The 19,906-nt window shown below is 44.8% G+C and overlaps 1 protein-coding gene across 2 annotated transcripts in view; it reads right to left on the bottom strand.

The window, feature by feature from the left end:
- micall2a (mical-like 2a) overlaps nt 1-18,699 on the bottom strand; it is a 91,887-nt gene extending 73,188 nt beyond the window's left edge. The window contains exon 1 of one of the 2 annotated variants that reach the window (XM_072559253.1): nt 18,029-18,699. In XM_072559253.1, the coding sequence (XP_072415354.1) occupies nt 18,029-18,171 (143 nt within the window). In that variant the 5' untranslated portion in view covers nt 18,172-18,699. The remainder of the gene's footprint in view (nt 1-18,028) is intronic. The other variant, XM_072559251.1, reaches the window with a different exon arrangement.
- Between the last annotated feature and the right edge of the window lie 1,207 nt (nt 18,700-19,906).

The raw sequence follows: 19,906 nt of genomic DNA, 5'->3' as shown, positions 1-19,906 counted from the left end.
TATCTGTTCAGCATGGACGGGTTGAACTGAAGGGTCTGTTTCCATGCTGTACGTCTCTATGACTCTATGACACACAGTCCATTGTTAGCCACTAACAGTCTCTGTGAAGAGCTGTTCACCCTCCCAGTCACTCCTTTGTCTGTCTAACTGTTCTTCTCTCTCTTTGAGCTTTATCCCCACCTATCATTTACTCCTTACACCCTTGCCCCAACCTATCTTCTGCTGATAAACCGACATCTTCCTAGCTACCATCAGTTCTGAGGAAGGGTCACTGGACCTGAAATGTTAACTCTGATTTCACTTCACAGATGCTGCCAGACCTCCTGAGATTCCTGGGTTTTTTTTTTCAGCTTTCCAGCAACGTGGAATGCCAGCAACCTCAATACTTTTCTTTTATTATAGTTAGATCTTCCACTGATTTCCTCTTGATGAACTAATCAAACACAGTTTGTGTCTGGAAGTGTTTTGTCAACTGTTTGTTTCTCGACCAATTATTCTCTTGGAGCTAGTGAGACTCCTTTTGACGTCTTAAGGAAATTAACGTCTAATCGTGCATTTTAGCTAAAACTTGTCTGCAAACACCTTAAATATTTTCACCTCTCTGTGGCTTCTTATTTTACAGTGTAACCTGCAGTAAGCCTGGGTACTTGAAAGTCATTCTACCACATTTTCATTCTTTATGGGATGTGAGTATTGCTGGCTGGCCAACATATATTGCCTGTCTCTAGTTGCCCCCTTGAGAAGGTGGTAGTGAGCTGCCTTCTTGAACCGTTGCTGTCCACCTGCTGAGGATTGAACCCAATGCCAGTTCAAAAGGAATTCCAGGATTTTGACCCAGCAACAGCGAAGGAACGGCAATATATTTCCAGGTCAGGATGGTGAGTGGCTTGGACATGCATTTAAAGGTGTTGGTGTTCCCATGTATCTGCTGCCCCTTGTCCTTCTAGATGGAAGTGGTCATGGGTTTGAAATATGCTGTCTAAGGACCTTTGGTGAATTTCTGAAGTGCATTTTGTAGATAGATGCTACTGAGCATCAGGTGTAGGGAGTGGATGTTTGTGGAAGTGGTGCCAGTCAAGCGGGTTGCTTTGTCCTGGATGGTGTCAAGCTTCTTGAGCGCTGTTGTAGCTGCCCCCATCCAGGTTAGTGGAGAGTATTCCATCACATTCCTGACTTGTGCCTTATAGATGGTGGATAGACTTTGGGGTGTCAGGAGGTGAGTTACTTATCGCAGTATTCATAGCCTCTGACTTGCTGTTGTAGCCATTGTGTTTATGTGGTCCAGTTGAGTTTTTGGTCAATGGAAACCCCCAGAATTTTGAAAGCAGGGATTCAGTGGTGATAACCACCTCAAGAGGAGGTGGTTTGATTGTCTCTTTTTGATGATGGTCATTGCCTGGCACTTGTGTGGCGTGAATGTTACTTGCCACTTGTCAGCCCAAGCTTGGATACTGTCCTGATCTTGTTGCAATTGGACACAGACTGCTTCAGTATCTGTGGAGTTGTGAATGGCGCTGAACATTGTGCAGTCATCAGCGATCGTACCCACTCACGACCTTATGATGGGAGGGAAGGCCATTGATGAAGCAGCTGAAGATGGGAGGGCCTAGGACACTACCGTGGTGAACTCTTGCAGAGATATCCTGGAGGTGAGATGACTGGTCTCCAACAACCACAACCATCTTCTTAGGTGCCAGGTGTGACTCCAACAAGCAGAGAGTTTGCACCCGGATATCCATTGATTCCAGTTTTGCTCGGGCTCCTTGATGCCCTATTCAGTCAAATGCAACCTTGATGTCAAGGGCTGTCACCCTCACTTCACCTTTAGGATTCAGCTCTGTGTCCATGTTTGAACCAAGGCTGTAAGGAAGTCAGGAGCTGAAGGGCCCTGACAGAGCCCAAACTGGGCATCACTGAGCAGGTGCTACTTTATAGCACTGTTGATGACCTCCTCCATCACTTTTATGATGATCGAGAGTAGACTGATCGGCCGGGTTGAATTTGTCCTGCTTTTTATGTACCGGACATGCCCGGGCAATTTTCCACATTGTTGGGTAGATGCCAGTGTGATAACTGTACTGGACATCGGCAAGGGGAGCAGCAAGTTCTGGAGCACAAGTCTTCAGTACTACTGCTGGAATGTTGTCAGGGTCCAAAGCGTTTGCAGTATCCAATGTCTTGAAGTGTTGCTTGATATCACATGGAGTGAAACGAATTGGCTGAAGACTGATATCTGTAATGCTGGGGACCATTAGAGGAGACCAAGACAAGTAACCTCATTTCTTCAGGTCTAAAATACTAAATACTTTCTTCCACACAATTTTTAAAGTAAAGGTCAGTGGCCAAAGTGTCCGTAAATCACCTTACCAAAACTGCAGCTTAATTCCGGAGTACTAATTCTTTTAATTTTTCCCGACTTTCCTTCTTCTGCAAACATTTTCACTAGATTTCTTTAAACTGGATCATTTTCAGCTCAAAGTTTCATCTCTTGAGGCCTTCACTATTCGGTAGGCTGATTCAAAGTTTCTTTCCTGCACCTTTCATCCATACAGTTCAAAGCCAATGGTGGTGATGCTCATTAGGAGAGATGAGAAATCTCCTTTACACTCCTTTGCCTTCCCTTTCTGGTCTTTGTGCCATCCAGTTCTTCCCTTTTCCTTTATGGATCTCTTAACTTTATCTCCTGGATCCTTTACTTGCTCCTTTGCCGAGCCTTTTTCACAGAAGTCTCTGTATTTTCTACTCATGGCTGCCTCCTCTCTCGCTTTCTAGCCATACTCTTTTTCTAGCACTTCTTACCAGCTTATGCCTTTGATGGGCTCAGCTTGCCTCGTTGATGTTTCTACAGCTGTTGGAGTTTCTCACTGCAGCTTTACTTTTAAAAGGGTAAGCTCACTTTTTTTCTTTTTGTTTTTTTTTCTTCTGGGCCTTCTGGATTTTTTCTCCTCATAGTGTAGATCTTCACCCTTGCAACCATGAGGCATTTTAGAAGATGACTACCCCTGGTGCCCTTGTGGTATTTGATATTTGCTACCTCTGCTAGTATGTGGTACTGGATAAGCAAAGGTTGTTTGAGTTAGTTCACTGACATCAATCCTCTTTTGTCTTGAGCTACCTAGTAAATAGTAGCAGAGGAAACACCGCTGTAGAGTAGATACACAGCAAGAGCTGTTCTATAATAATATGGTCTGTTAATATCAATAAGTACAATTACATTTAGTAAGGCATAATTACTGAATCCTTAAAGAGCTGGAGCACATGCATTGTTCTCTCCAAAAGCAAGAGTTGAACTCTGTACCTCTGCCCAGACTGTGTATAATCTTAGCATAATGGGTGAAACCAATGTAATATGAACATTAACCCCTTCAAAACTCTTGCCTTTTACAACAGGGAGGAGGGACTGAATAGGAATTTATACTGACAATTAACAATCATCCAATGGGCTAACACTATACCTGGTTGCTTTCTATTTACTGGGAGATGGGAGTTGGCCATGATCATGGCTATGGTGAGTGACCAATGGCAAAATAATCAAAGGACAGGAAAGTTAGAAACAGAATATCCTTTTGATAAAATCTCTAGGAATACTCTGAACAGAGTAGGCAATTCCTCAGTCAACGTTCAGTGATCTGAGGAACACATACAGCCATTCAACGTGCAGGTCAAAAATCGGTCTCATGAACAACTTTTCTCCCTTAACGACAGAGTAACTCATCTCAATTTGTTGTGGGATCTTCCTGTATTACACATGGTAGCTATGCTTGGCCAAACAAGTCATGGCATTTCTGAAGTCACTCATCTGAGATGATCAATTTCTTGTCCACGCCACATCTAAAAGCATAGTGTGTACCTTGCATGTTTGAGGTTGAAAAGCAAATACCCAAGATGGGAAAAGGAAAATGTGCTACTGTTTAAATTTTTAGACTGAATCAGTTAATGTTTCCATTAATCATTAGCCAATCCTGTAAGGAACCTATGCAAATATTAGGTATCAAAGTGTTTCAACTGACTCTTATTTGAAAAAGGATGCGTGAGCACACATTTAGGTGTGGCTCTACTGAATTTACACCCACCAGCTGAATTTCGTAGAAAGCACATGTGGAAACAGTGGTTACTACACAATGAATTAAAGCAAAAACCTCGTGCATTGTGACTGCACAACAGGGCACAACAGTCAGACAACTGCGGCCAGAGTTGCTGTGGGCAAAATAACCATAGCAACCCAAAACTGAAAAGAATGATGCAGGAAGTGTGCAATAAACACATTTGTGATGATCTTTGTAATTCAACAGTGCCTTTCAAAGAACAGCATAGACATTTTCTCAGACTTTACATCCAATATTTGTCTCTTAACCTAAATTACCAAAATATAACATTACAGTTTGTTGGATTCTGCCCTGCATCAATTGACTGTTGCATTTCTTGCACTGTAAGTAACTTCAACAAAGTACTTCACTAACTGTGAAGCATTGGGACATCAAGGAGGGGTGAATGGGGTGAATAAATGTAAGTTGTTTCCTTCTAAGTTGTCTGTGTTTTACAGAAAATCTTTCAGGTTGCGGTTAACTAAACTCTAATAGGACTCCTTGTAAACATCAATACTGAGAAATCTCTTTGATTTCACAAAAGGACATTCCCCACAGAACAAAACTATGCAAGTCCAGAGAATGTGGGGAATGAGGAATTTTAATTACTGCCCACAGATGTACACAGGATGAATGCTAGCTCAGTGCAATCCATCTCCATCTGTTAGTTTCAAAACTAGGGGCGAATTAAATGGATGCAATGTTCCTTTTAACGAGCTTCTGTCTTCTCAAAGAATCATATTACTGCTTACAGTGAGCAGTTTTAATGGTCACACTTGAAAGTAAGTCTAAAACAGCATTGAACTAGCTTTCACAGCCTGCCGCTGAAGTGGGAACATAGGAACAGGAAGAGGCAGCCAGCCTCTCGAGTTTATTCGCTGTATAATTAGACCATAGCTGATTTATGTCTTAACTCCATCCTTGTCACCTTTGGTTGCGCAAACCTTAATACTCTGTCTAACAAAAATATCTGTTTTAACATTTTTAATTGAGCAGTTTATTTTCAAAGGATTAGTTTTAAGGGTTAGATTTCCAGTACCCCTTAGAGACAGGGGGAGCAGAAGTCAAAGAGCAAGCCACACATTTTGGGGCTGGATTAACCACTCACCAATGATGTTTCAAGATAAGAGAATGATGCCGGATTGTGGAGGGGAGGAGACTGTCACACACCTCCTTCTGGAATGTGCCTACACAAAGGAAGTCTGGAGAGGAATGCAGTGGTGTTTGTCGAGGTTCGGCCCGAGCAGCGCCGTGACGCGGGACTCCATGCTCTACAGTCTGTTCCCCGGGACGCACACCGAGACGAACATCAACTGTGCCTGGAGGATTATCAACTCGGTCAAAAACGCTCTTTGGTTTGTCCGAAACCTGTTGATCTTCCAGCTGAAGGAGTTGACCCCAACTGAGTGTTGCAGACTGGCACATTCCAAGGTCCAGGAGTATGTGCTGAGGGACGCGCTGAAGCTTGGGGCAATTGCCGACAAGGCGCGATGGGGAAAGACTACCGTGTAAGGTCTGCCTGCCTAAGAAGAACAGGGGGCCCACTCAGAAATTGAGCCCCACTGATGCCTCAGCTAAATATCTGGATGTTCAGTGTCCAGACTTGTATATACGAATGATTAATTCCAAGCTCTGTATGTAAAGAAATGCAATGTGTGCATAAAAATGGCATGACCAATTGTATAGATATCAAAATAATTTTATGAAGAAAGTATATTTTTGAAATTAAAAAAATGGTGCCGGAATATGAATGGGTTATGGAGGTGATTGAAGGAGGAACAGGAGGAGAAGCACTTAGTTATCCAGTGAGCTCCCTTGTCCCCACTAGCTAGATGCATCATGGCTTGGTGTGGCGACTGCTCTACCCGGGACTGTAACAAACTCCAGAAAGCTGTGAACACAGCCCAGACCATCTTGCAAGCCAAACCTTCCATCCATTGACTCCATCTACATTTCTCGATGCCTCAGAAAGGTAGCCAATATCATCATAGACTCCTCCCATCTTGGTTATTATCTCTTCCAACCTCTTCCATCAGGCAGAAGATACACAAGCTTAAACACATGTCCCATCAGGTTCTAGAACAGCTTCTTCCCCGCTGTTATTAGACTTCTGAAATGGACCTCTCAAATTTCAAATCTAATGTTAATCTTGTTTTTTGAACACCTTTTTTGCAGCTCTAACTTTGTACAGGAACTTCGATGATCCGAATGGGATGGGTGGGTACTATTTCGTTCGGATAATCGATTAATCAGTTAATCAATTAAATGCCTTTCCTCTGGGGCTCAGAGTTTTTTGTTAGTCTGCTCCCCATTCAGGAGACGAGGCAGCAGCACACAATGCGTAAGCCCCTGCCTCCCAACCCCAGTGCGTGCTCCCCCCCTCCCCACCCCCGCCAAGTCCAAGACCGGCCTCCACACAACACTGCCGCCCCACCCCCGTCCAATACCGTCTGTCCGTGCCCCCTCGCCCCAGTCCACCCCTGCCCCCTCTCTGGGGCAGCCAGACGGGACACCAACAACAAGGCTGCTATTGCTGCCTTTTGAAGGATGAGTCTCCAAACAGCGCGCGCGTGCGCACACACACACACACACACACACACACACACACACACACACACACACACACACACACACACACCTCTTTGACCGTTTCCACCTTTGTCCTGTACAGAGCAATGTTGGAGAGATTATCTGGGAAAGGAGGGTTTAGGGTACACCCCTCTGTAGAACTTCAGGGAAAGTGTAGGGGGAGAGAGGGTCGGAGGTCAGTCATTTGGAGACGGTGCCTATTTAACCACTGTAAGCAAAAGACACAATCACTGTTGGAAACAGGTCTTTGACGTAATGTTTCCATCGGGACCTCGCTATCTCCTTTGGATAATCTGATATTTGGATAATTGATATTCAGATAATCGAGGTTCCTCTGTATTCCTCACTCTGTTCAATCACCCTATGATCTTTGTGTTTTTGTATGTTATGATCTGCTGTTCTGCATGCAAAACAAAACTTTTCACTGTACTTTGGTACATGTGACAATAATTAATAAATCAAATCAAATCAAATCTCTCTGACTCTATAAATCTCTTCCACCAAGTCACACAGTTTAGCAGAGGGCACAATTGGGATTGGCCTTTTTGGCCAAATAGCCTTTTCAAATCTGGAGTGCAAGTTTTACTGCTAAGCCACTGTGTCGAGCTCCCGGCCACATATTCAGGGCAGTCTGGGAGGGACAATCTCAAAGATAGAACATCTGGAATGTCTCCGAGTGACTGGTGGGGCCTATTACAAAAATAAATTAAGATCCTATTCATGGAAATTATCCCAACACTTCCATCTCAGAGGGATATAGAATCCCTACAGTGTGGAAACAGGCCCTTCAGTCTAATATGACCCTCCAAAGAGTGTCCTACTCAAACCCATTCCATTACCTTACATTTACCCCTAACTGATGCACCTAACCTACACATCCCTGAACACTAAGGGCAATTTAACATGGCCAATTCACCTAACCTGCACATCTTTGGACTGTAGGAGGAAACCAGAGTACACCCACACAGAGATTGTGCAAACTCCACACAGTCACCCAAGACTGGCATCGAACCCAGATTCCCCAGCACTGTGAAGTAGCAGTGCTAACCATTGAGCCACTGTGCATCTATGGGCATTGCCTGTTCCTTCTGCTGTCTAAGACTTGGAGAATTATCAGATTGTGAGTACCTGGGAACTGGCAGCCTCCTGCAAAGATTGGCCTGCAATGACATGATGGTATTGAGAACTAAAGCAATGTCAAAGGGACATAGCTATCTATAAACGATAGTTGTAGAGGTGTGGGAGGTTCTGGGAGGTTGCGAGGAGAAGTTAAAGTCCAGAACTCCTGCACTGAGTACCGATTCTCAACAGGGGTTTCTAATCATTCGGAAATGCCCTGCATTATCCAATGAACAAAGATTAATTTCCTGGATACTGTTTTCATTAAACCTGGAGGGGACATTAATCTTATCTGGGAAATAAATAATCATATGCATTTCTTTTCTTCACTTACCTTTTAACATTTTTGCTTATCAGTTTAAAAACTATTGCAGTTGAGAGAAAAGGCTGTCTGACTGCGAGTGACATTGGAACTGGGAGGGCACGTGATTAAAAACTCCAGGAGTATGACCAAATAGAGTTGGCACCCAGAGTGCCCAAGCTATTTCAGTTTCTCAGCTGCTGAACCAGTAGAGAAAGTCTGCAATAAAATGAGAAAATGCTGGAGAAATGTGATAGGTCTGGTTCTCTCTCCACAGACACTGCCAAACCTGCTGAGTTTCTCCAAGCATTCTCTCATTTTATAGCAGATTTCCAGCATCCACAATGTTGGTTTTTATAAGAATGCCTATATGTCAGTATGATTCCAACCTTTATGGTGAATTGGACTGTATGGCCACTCAGATAATCTCCATGTCTGCATGAATCCAGCCTGACAGTCATTGCTGCAGATGCTTGTCATAGAATAAAATGCATCTTACAACAGGAATTGACATCTTCCAGAAGGACTAGAACCAATGAGCTGCAAAATTTATTCCAACGTTATGGGAAACTCAGACATTCCTGATTCCAAGCAGAAACATTGTTTATTCGCATTTCGCATTCCATGCCTACGAGTTCATGAACTGTGTATCACACCACCTACCAGCTGGTGGTAATACTGGTTTGTTTCAGTGCTAACCATCAACCCTTTCCTGAACCCCATCTCCTCCCTTTCACCATCCAACTCCTAGACACCCATTTCCTCTTTCCTACTGTCCTTCTCTTGCACCCACATCTCCTCTCTCCCACCCTCCCTCTCCTGAATACCTGTATCCTCTCACCATGCCTCTCCTGCACCCCCCATCTCCTTCCTCTCACGTTCTCTCCTGCACCTCGAGCTTCTCCTCTTCCCTCTCCTTCCCCTGAATCCCCATCTCCTCCCCGTCATCCTCCCTCTCGTGAATCCCTATCTCCTCCCTTTCACTCTCTCTCTCCCCTAGACACCCATCTCCTCCCCTTCACCCTCCCTCTGCTGAATCCCCATCTCCTCCCCCTCATCCTCCCTCTCCTGAATCCCCATCCCCTTCCTCTCACCCTCTCTCTCCTGAACTTCCATCTCCTTCCTCTCACTCTCCCTCTTCTAGCCACCCATCTCCTGCCCCTCACCATCCCTCTCCCATACACCCATCTCTTGCCCTTACTGTTTCTCTCCTGCATCCCCATCTCCTCCCTCTCACTACCCCTCTCCCGTGCTGACAGCAGAGGTTAGACACTGAGGAAACTGTCCTATGCATAATCCCATCATACACTCTTGAGATTCAACATGGATTAGATACAGAGTAAATCAGCACACTGTCCATTTAAAATGTCCAAATAATGGCAAATCTCCCATCAAATCAGAACTACAGTTGAGATTTTGATCTACTGTTACATCTTGAGACAGGGATCAGAGGACCTCTCTTAAACCCAGGCAATAATCACCTTCCACAAAGTCTGCTTAAACATTACTATTTCTGTGTTAAACAGGTAACTTTCTTTAAAGGGGATGTGGCATTGTCTGCAGTGTTGTCTGCAAAGAGTGTCTCTCTGGCTGACATTGGTCTTTGATGCAGATTGCTGTCTGAGACATCACTGACACCGAGCTAGGAATTCACTCTTTACAGTTGCAGTATCAACTAACTCACCATCAATCAAACAATGAACATCACTGAAATGAAAATGGGAGTGTGGTGAAATGGGAAATGGGAGCTAAGACCAATGGCACTGGTCACTGAATCCTAAAACAAGCCAGCAATCCAACTCCACTTCCGGTGTGCAGGATGCAGATCAGGATTTATGACCACCAGTGTCACTGCTTTAGGCCCCAGAGTGAACATGACATGGAATGAATGAGCGATTGAGTCAGGAATTGTGCTTTCCATTTAACACACTGACCAGCTGTCTAGTTTAGACACTGTCAATGGCATTGGAGCTACTCACTGAATATGCCATGTTTGATTACAAAGAGAGGGAGCGAGACTGAAAGATACATCTGTAGAGGAGAGACAGAGAAAAAAAAGTGTGAGAAAGGGACAGAGTTGGAGTGCATTCAAAGGGAGAGAAAATGTCTTGTGGAAGAACAAAGGGCTGGGGGACAGAAAGGGCTGAGGGAGAAACACAAAGAACAGAGACAAAGAGACCGAGGAGGAGGCACAGAGAGAGAGAGAGAGAGAGAGATAAAGGGGGGAGGAAGGCAAAAAGATGGAAGGAGCAGAGGAAGCAATGGGGAGAGAGGCAGAGAGTCAGAAAGGGGAAGAGAGGCAGAGAGAGAGAGAGCGAGGGAGGGAAGACATGTGAATGAGGCAGAGAAAGTGAGGAGGTGGAATGGGGCAGAGAGAGGTGGAAAGGGAGCCAGAGAAAAAGGAGGGTGAGAGACGGACAGGATGAGGGTGAAACAGAGGTAAACGTGGAGGTAAAGACAGAGAAAAGCAGAAACTGAAGGGAATCAAACAGACAGGGACAGAGGCAGAGAAATTAGTTTTAGTCTCTTTAGGTTGATTGATTATCAATTTTGTTTTTGTTTAAAGGGTTGACTGACAATTGGGCAAGTGGACTATGTACGTTAACAGGCAGTGGGTGATGAGTGAAGGGGTCTTCGTGTGAGCTAGGTTACTGCCATTAGAGGGAAGTACTGTTGCAAATATTTACTCTCTATGTTTCGTGTTCTGTGGCCCAGCTGTTACGTTTAGTGTGTGGGATATGTTGTGAATCAAGGAGCTGCTGTATTAGACACGCAACATCATGTCTTTGGCACTCTCCACATTGCCATCTGTACTGACTGGCTGTTCTAAAATATAATTTGGTTTGTTTTCTCTCAGTAGGTTAGTCATGAGTGTGTTTCCCCTTCAAGTCCAGCAACTGGACTTCTAAACTTGTCTGAGACCAATTACAGCCATGGGATCTGTTCCCTGTCATGCTCAATTTTCTGTCATTCCACTCAGAGACCTATTGCAGCACCTCCATTCACGAAAGACCATTAGACTGTTCCAGATTACAGTTCATTGGTCAGGATTCGATTGGTGATGGAAGAGGCGCAAGGGGCTGAATAAGCTCCTTTTCTTAATAAACTAATATAGTAGCATTGATAGATGATTGGTTAATAAACACAAAGCAAACAGTAGGAACATTCTGAAATTGGTTTTAGCTTGTGGAAGGTCACAGGAGTCAGTGCCTCGGTTACCTGTAACCAATATTAATGCTTGCTGCAGGTACAAAACTGGATGAGAATGTTAACTGTGAAGGAGCTAAAGAGGGGCTGCAGAGACAATTTAAGGCAGTGGGCAACAAGATGGCATGTGGAGTATAACGTGGAGAAATGTGAGGGTATTCACTTTGACCATTAGAAAAGAAAAGCAGAAAAGACATGAAACTACTGAATGTTGATGTCAATTCAAGGAACTCAGTAAATAAACAGGCGGGTCCAGTAAACAACCCAGAGGACAAATGTTCTACTGGGCTTTATTGCAAGGAGATTGGAATACAAGATTAAGAGATAGGGCTTTGGTGACACCATACCTGGAATATTTTAGTCTCCATATTTAAGGAAGAGAAGACTTGCAATGGAGGTTCACTAAATGGGAGAAGGATTCACATTTTCGGATCATTAGAATCTCTTCTGGGATAGAAGTGACTTGTACAAGAATGATGGATTGCACCTGAATTGGAAGGGGACAAATATACTGGCAGGGAGATTTGCTAGAGCTGCTCGGGAGGATTTAAACTATTAAGCTGGGGGGAGTGGGGGGGACATGTGTGGGGGTGTGGGGTTGGGGGGGGCGCGGTCGGCGGGCAGTGGGACCTAAGGAGATAGTGAGGAAGGAGATCAACCTGAGACTGGTACAGTTGAGAAAACTAGCGAGTCAAACAGTCAGGGCAGGCAGGGACGAAGCAGAGAACAAGGCAGGACTAATAAATTAAACTGCATTTATTTCAATGCAAGGGGCCTAACAGGGAAGGCAGATGAACTCAGGGCATGGTTAGGAACATGGGACTGGGATATCATAGCAATTACGGAAACATGGCTCAGGGATGGGCAGGACTGGCAGCTTAATGTTCCAGGATAGAAATGCTACAGGAAGGACAGAAAGGGAGGCAAGAGAGGAGGGGGAGTGGTGTTTTTGATAAGGGATAACATTACAGCTGTGCTGAGGGAGCATATTCCCGGAAATATTCCCGGGTTGAACTGAGAAATAAGAAAGGGATCATCACCTAATTGGGATTCTATTATAGACCCCCTAATAGTCAGCGGGAAACTGAGAAACAAATTTGTAAGGAGATCTCACTTATCTGTAAGAATAATAGGGAGGTTATGGTAGGGGATTTTAACTTTCCAAATATAGACTGGGACTGACATAGTGTTAAGGGTTTAGATGGAGAGAAATTTGTTAAGTGTGTACAGGAAAATGTTTTGATTCAATATATGGATGCACCTACTAGAGAAGATGCAAAACTTGACCTACTCTTGGGAAATAAGGCAGGACAGGTGACTGAGGTGTCAGTGGGGGAGCACTTTGGGACCAGTGATCATGATTCTATTAGTTTTAAAATAGTGATGGAAAAGGATTGACCAGATCTAAAAGCTGAGGTTCTAAATTGGAAGAAGGCTAATTTTGACGGTATTAGGCAAGAATTTTCAAAAGCTGATTGGGGGCATAGTTGGCAGGTAAAGGGACGGCTGGAAAATGGGAAACCTTCAGAAATGAGATAACGAGAGTCCAGAGACAGTATATTCCTGTCAGGGTGAAAGGGAAGGCTGGTAGGTGTAGGGAATGCTGGATGACTAAAGAAATTGAGGGTTTGGTTAAGAAAATGAAGGAAGTATATGTCAGTATAGACAAGATAAATCGAATGAATCCTTAGAAGAGTATAAAGGCAGTAGGAGTATATATAACCAGGATGGCAAAAAAGGGACATGAGATAGCTTTGGCAAATAGAGTTAAGGAGAATCCAAAGGGTTTTCACAAATACATTAGGGACAAAAGGGTAACGATGGAGACAATAGGGCCCCTCAAAATTCAGCAAGGCAGTCTTTGTGTGGAACCGCAGGAGATGGGGGAGATACTAAATAAGTATTTTGCATCAGTGTTTACTGTGGAAAAGGACACGAAAGGTATAGAATGTAGGGAAACAGATGGTGATATCTTGAAAAATGTCCATACTACAGAGCAGGAAGTGCTGGATGTCTTAAAATACATAAAAGTGGATAAAGCCCCAGGACCTGATCAGGTGTACCCTAACTCTGTGGGAAGCTAGAGAAGTGATTGCTGGGCCTCTTGCTGAGATATTTGTATCTTGATAGTCACAGGTGAGGTGCAGGAAGACTGGAGGTTGGCTAATGTGATGCCACTGTTTAAGAAAGGTGGTAAGGACAAGCCAGGGAACTATAGACCGGTGAGCCTGACGTCGGTAGTGGGCAAGTTGTTGGAGGGAATCCTGAAGGACAGGATGTACATGTATTTGGAAAGGCAAGGACTGATTAGGGATAGTCAACATGGCTTTATATATGTCTCACAAACGTGATTGAGTTTTTAAGGAAGTAACAAAGAGGATTGATGAGGGCAGAGTGGTAGACGTGATCCATATGGACTTCAGTAAGGCGTTCAACAAGGTTCCCCATGGGAGACTGATTAGCAAGGTTAAATCGCATGGAATACAGGGAGAACTAGCCATTTGGATACAGAACTAGCTCAAAGGTAGAAGACAAAGGGTGGTGGTGGAGGGTTGTTTTTCAGACTGGAGGCCTGTGACCAGTGGAGTGTCACAAGGATTGGTGCTATACGTTATTTAGATAAATGATTTGGATGAGAGCAAAAGAGGTATAGTTAGTAAGTTTGCAGATGCAAATTGGAGGTGTAGTGGACAGTGAAGTAGGTTACCTCAGATTACAGCAGGATCTTGATCAGATGGGCCAATGGGCTGAGGAGTGGCAGATGGAGTTTAATTTAGATAAATGCGAAGTGCTGTATTTTGGGAAAGCAAATCTTAGCAGGACTTATACACTTAATGGTAAGGTCCTAGGGAGTGTTGCTGAACAAAGACACCTTGGAGTGCAGGTTCCTATTTCCTTGAAAGTGGAGTTGCAGGTAGATAGGATAGTGAAGAAGGTGTTTGGTATGCTTCCCTTTATTGGTCAGAGTATTGAGTACAGGAGTTGGGAGGTCATGCTGCTGTACAGGACATTGGTTAGGCTACTTTTGGAATATTGCATGCAATTCTGGTCTCCTTCCTATTGGAAGGATGTTGTGAAACTGGAAAGGGTTCAGAAAAGATTTACAAGGATGTTGCCAGAGTTGGAAGATCTGAGCTACAGGGAGAGGTTGAATAGGCTGGGGCTGTTTTCCCTGCAGCATAGGAGGCTGAGGAGTGATCTCATAGAGTTTTATAAAATCATGAGGGACATGGATAGGATAAATAGACAAAGTCTCTTCCCTGGGATGGGGGAAATCCAGAACTAGAGGGCATAGATTTAGGGTGAGAAGAGAAAGATATAAAAGAGACCTGAGGGGCAACCTTTTCACGCAGAGGGTGGTACGTGCATGGAATGAGCTGCCAGAGGAAGTGGTGGAGGCTGGTACAATTGCAACATTTAAAAGGCATGTGGATGGGTATATGAATAGGAAGGGTTTGGAGGGATATGGGCCGGGTGCTGGCAGGTGGGACTAGATTGGGTTGGGATGTCTGGTCGGCATGGGCGGGTTGGACTGAAGGGTCTCTTTCTGTGCTGTACATCTCTATGACTCTAAATTATTACCTGAGCTGAGAGGGATGTCCTGCAATGACATGAGGAGTCTATGAACTGTGTCTGTATTCTCTGATGTGGAGGGGCCGGCGTTGGACCGGGTGGACAAAGTCAAAAACTCATACGGCACTGGGTTACAGTCCAACAGGTTTATTTAAAACTGCAAGCTTTCACAGACCCTGCTCTTTGGTGTTTTTTGACTATATTCTCAGAATTTAGGAGAACGAGAGATGATATCATTGAAATGTATAACATTCTGAAGAGGGTTGACAGGATAGGCATAAAATTTGTTCCTGCTGGCTGAGAAACGTGGAACACACTGACACATTCCTGGAAGAAGACATCGACTGTTTCGAAATGAGATGAGGAGAAACCTCCGAAAGGATTGAGAATTTTAAAAATTCTTTACTTTAGCGGGTTGTAGACACTGCATTGCTGGAAATAGTTACGGCTAGGATAGGCAAAAACTTGGTCTCTTAGGAATGCACAGGATTTGAAAAGCATGTGAGCAAGGGGGACTGAAGCCCAAACTCAGCCAAAATCGTTCTGAATGGGGGAGCAGGCTCAATGGGCTGAACGGCCTGCTTTTGCTCCATCTATTGAGTTCTTGTGATTCATTGGTAGCTCTTAATACTCAAGTCTAAAAGCTTGATCAGGCTTACTGTCCATGGAAAATAGGGTCACAAACACAGCCAGTGTTCAAGTGAAAAATTGTAGCCAATCCCAAAACTTGACACTGGACACCATTTTGCAACTGTCAATTAGAGATTAATTCCCGGTCCAACAATTCCTGATGCTGCACAAATCTCTTATGGCACTGGTTTGTTTTTGAAAAGCCCACCCCATTCTTGGTCAGTATGGTGATGCTCAGCCACAATAGCAGAAACATAAGCTACAGTTACAATGTCCCAGGGAGACATAACTGACCAATCATAATTTCTTTCAGTGCACCATGGCACTGACAAATAATAGGCTCAAGGTCCCACTAGGAAAACAACACCCTGGAGTGGACCATTAGTCCTGCTGCCGATGAGCAGTGGGACCTCCAGGGAAGCAAAAATGGATATAAGCCCTGAACACATCCCAGTCAAACCTTTGTGAACAATCACTGAACACACTGGTGTGCAATTGCATTATCAGTTATTTCAGTCAGAAGTATTATTTCATTTAGAAGTAACAATCATTACTAGCTTTTGTTTTGTGAAATTGTCAAACAGATAAAGCTTGTGTCCACTAAGATTGGTACAACATCACTTTACAAGTGAGGAAGAAATCCTAGTTCCAGGAAACAGGTGGGTATTGGGTGCAAGATTAAAGTGTGAAAATCTGTCTTCTGACTCAATCCATTAATTTTAGGTTTTAACGGAAGTGGATTGAGGCCAGACAATGAATCAGTCCAAATCACAGCCTCATCTCGATCCTTTATTTCAAATATAAATCTGGCTGGACCTCAGTTGCTAGAGAAAAGGGTATTGCCGCAGGAGCAGGGGACATCAGAGAGTTCCCACTGACCCTGCTGGATCTGACATTGCTGCCTGGTCAAACACAGTGTGCAGACACCCTGATCTCCCTCTCCCTCCTTAAAGCTTCTCATCACACAGCCTGAGCCTCCAATCCCTCCCTCCTGTTACAGGGATGATGTATCCATTGACAGCCAACCTCCTAATCACCCAGTTGTGGCTGAGAAAACAAGGGAAACAATTGCTAATAAAGCCCAGCCATTACACTTGATCAGGCTGGAGAGAAACCTGTCCATCTGAGATTCTTGATCACATTCTCCCGATCACAAGAAGGTGAGTCACCGTTTCCTTCTCCAGAGCAATTAGCGATGGGCAATAAATGCTGGTCTAGTCAGCAACGCCCACATTGCAGAAACAAATTAAAACATTTATCCCCACCTACTCCTCGAGTAAACATCCAGCCTCAATGAACTGAAAACTTCTGCAGGTTCTCAAGGACCTGTTCAAACACCTCCACCTCCCACATATTGTCCCAAAGAACAATGACCCCATTTCCATTTATTGATCTGCACCCATAACCCATGCCCAAATCACTCACCCCCATTGCAGCATGTCAACTCAAACCTATTCCCTTAACACCACAATCCACCTCCATCCCAAAGCACAAACCCATTCCCCCAGACCCTTCACAAACTCACTTGCCCATCTCCAGCACCTACACCATTCCAATCTCCAGCAATCATACCTTAGGCCCTATAAGAACTGCTCGCCCACTGTCTCCACAAACTCCAATTGGCTCCCTGTCCTTTGTGGGATCTTGCTATGTTAAAAATAACTGCCACATCTGTCCAGATGCTGACGGACATTCATTCCAGTTCAGGAACCCAATTCATGGCTGGACAGATAGTTGCTTTCCTGATCAAAGAATGCAATGTTGTTAAAAGCTTTTTTTTTCCCACAGACATTACTGAAATTGTCCATTGTCAAAAACTCTCAGCTACCAGATGCTGGCCGGAAATCCTTCCTCCAGCTGCTTACCATTAGCAAGACTACTGGATGCTAACACCATCCTTTCAAAAGAAACTCTATATCCATCAGAAACATCTGCAGCCCATGAATCAGAAGCTAACTCTGGAACAGTAAGAGTATTCCTACTGAGACAAACACATACATCTGCCCGATCTGATCAATTCGGTGTCACTATCACAAGCCGTGCCACAAACTACACAGAAAGTTGAGAATTTCTCCTCGTTTTTTTCCCTTAGCTTCATCCCTTCAAAATGTAGATTGTGCATCCTATACTTTGCAAAGTGCTGGTACCGAGAGAAAAGCTTCAGTAGCGTCCCTACCTCTAGGCTAGATGAGACCCAGGTTCAAGCCCTATCTGCTCCAAGAGCTGTTTAATAAAACTTCGGAGCAGTTTAATTAGAAAGTACCTGGGACGCTTATTTTTTTAAAAAAAAAAGCAGCGCCGAAATCATGGCAACAACGATAGGTTACCGAAAAGCGAGGTGTGTCTGTTTGCAGACCTGCAACACAGGGGACTTGATGGGTCCACACAAGGCTCAAGTCTGGGTCAGATCTGGGCTGCAGTGTTCCCACTCTGACTGAACTAGGGTCCTGCCTGCTCTGTCTCGAACACACACAGTCACACACATACCAGTCGCTCGTCCCCTGCTTGTTAATTTGTGGCTTACATGAGATCGGGTCTGAAGTGGTGCAGGATCGCACAGAAGGCAAGCCCATCCCGCCACGAGGTCGTCATGTTGGTAATCTCCACGTTTCGATAGCCCTCACAATGCTTCTTGCACCATTGCTGCAAGGCTTTGATCGCGGCCATAGCGAGTCCGGAGAGAGAGACACACACACACACACAGGCAACGTAGAAAACAACCAGGAAATCCGGGAGAAAGAGATGAGAAGGGAAAAGCAAGATTAAAAGGGGAGGGAGAGAAATGAAGAAAAGGAGAGAGAGGAGAGAAAACGAAAGGGAGGAGAAAAGGGGGAGGTGTGGGTTAAGAACAGAGTATAAAAGGTTATCGAGTCATTTAAAAAAATGGGAGACGGAGGAAACAAGAACTGGAACAGTTTTAGAGAAGTAGGAGGTGAAGCCTATATACAGTTTGAAAACAACTTGAGGAGAGATGCAAAGGGAGAGAGAGCGGGCCCGGGACAGCTGAACCAGACTCTCCCGGAGTTCAGCCACACTGACTCAGAGTGAGCAAGCAGCAAGGGATGTGCCCGGACCAAGAGCCACGGAGAATCTGAACAGCAACCCCAGGCTACACTGACAGCACAGGACAAACACCGGGACTTTCCACCTTCAAATCCCCACTGCCAGGAAAATACAAATCCGCACTTTCGCATGGCCCTCAGAATAAAGGACAACCACACCTGGGAATAAACCCCACCCTCACCTGGGAATAAACCCCACCCACACCTGGGAATAAACCCCACCCATCCCTGGGATAAACCTCCCCAAAATCTGGAATAAACCACACCCACACCTGGGAATAAACCCTACCTATTCACAGAATAAACCCCACCCATACCTAAGAATAAACTTCTCCCACACCTTCCTTATATCTGAAAATAAAATCTTCCCACTCCGAAAAGTAAACCCCGCCCACATCTAAGAATAATCCCCGCCCACACCTGGAAATAAACCCCTCCCACACCTGAGAATAATACCCACCCATACCTGGGAATAATACCCACTCACCTGGGAATAATCCCCACCCACACCGAAGAATACTCCCCGCCCACACCTGGGAATAATCCCCACCCACACCTGGGAATAATCCCCACTCACACCTGAGAATATTCCCCGCCCTCACCTGCAAATACTCCTCGCCTACATCTGAGAATAAACCCAACCCACACCTGAGAATATTCCCTGCCCACACCTGAGAAAAATCCCCACCCACACCTGAGAATAATCCCAACCCACACCTGAGAATAATCCCCACCCTCACCTGAGAATAATCCCCACCCACACCTGAGAATACTCCCCAGCCGCACCTGAGAATAATCCCCGCTCACACCTGAGAATAATCCCCACACACACATGAGAATATTCCCCGCCCTCACCTGTGAATACTCCTCGCCCACATCTGAGAATAAACCCAACCCACACCTGAGAATAATCCCTGCCCACACCTGAGATTAATCCCCACCCACACCTGAGAAAAATCCCCACCCACACCTGAGAATAATCCCCACCCACACCTGAGCATAAACCCCGCCCACAACTGAGAATAATCCACACCCACACCTGAGAATAATCCCCATCCACACCTGAGAATACTCCCCGGCCACACCTGAGAATAATCCCCGCTCACACCAGAGAATAATCCCCATTCACACCTGAGATTAATCCACGCCCACACCTGAGAAAAATCCCCACCCAAACATGAGTATAATCCCCACCCACACCTGAGAATAATCCCCTCCAACACCTGAGAACAATCCTTGCTCACACCTGAGAATAATCCCCACCCATACCTGAGCATAAACCCCAGCCACACCTGAGAATAATCCCCAACCACACCTGACAATAATCCCCACCCACACCT

This window comes from Chiloscyllium punctatum, chromosome 40 (genome assembly GCF_047496795.1).
Source record: "Chiloscyllium punctatum isolate Juve2018m chromosome 40, sChiPun1.3, whole genome shotgun sequence".
Lineage (NCBI taxonomy): Eukaryota > Metazoa > Chordata > Chondrichthyes > Orectolobiformes > Hemiscylliidae > Chiloscyllium > Chiloscyllium punctatum.
The sequence above is the reverse complement of the archived record's forward strand: the minus strand, read 5'-3'. Positions and strand labels throughout refer to the sequence as shown.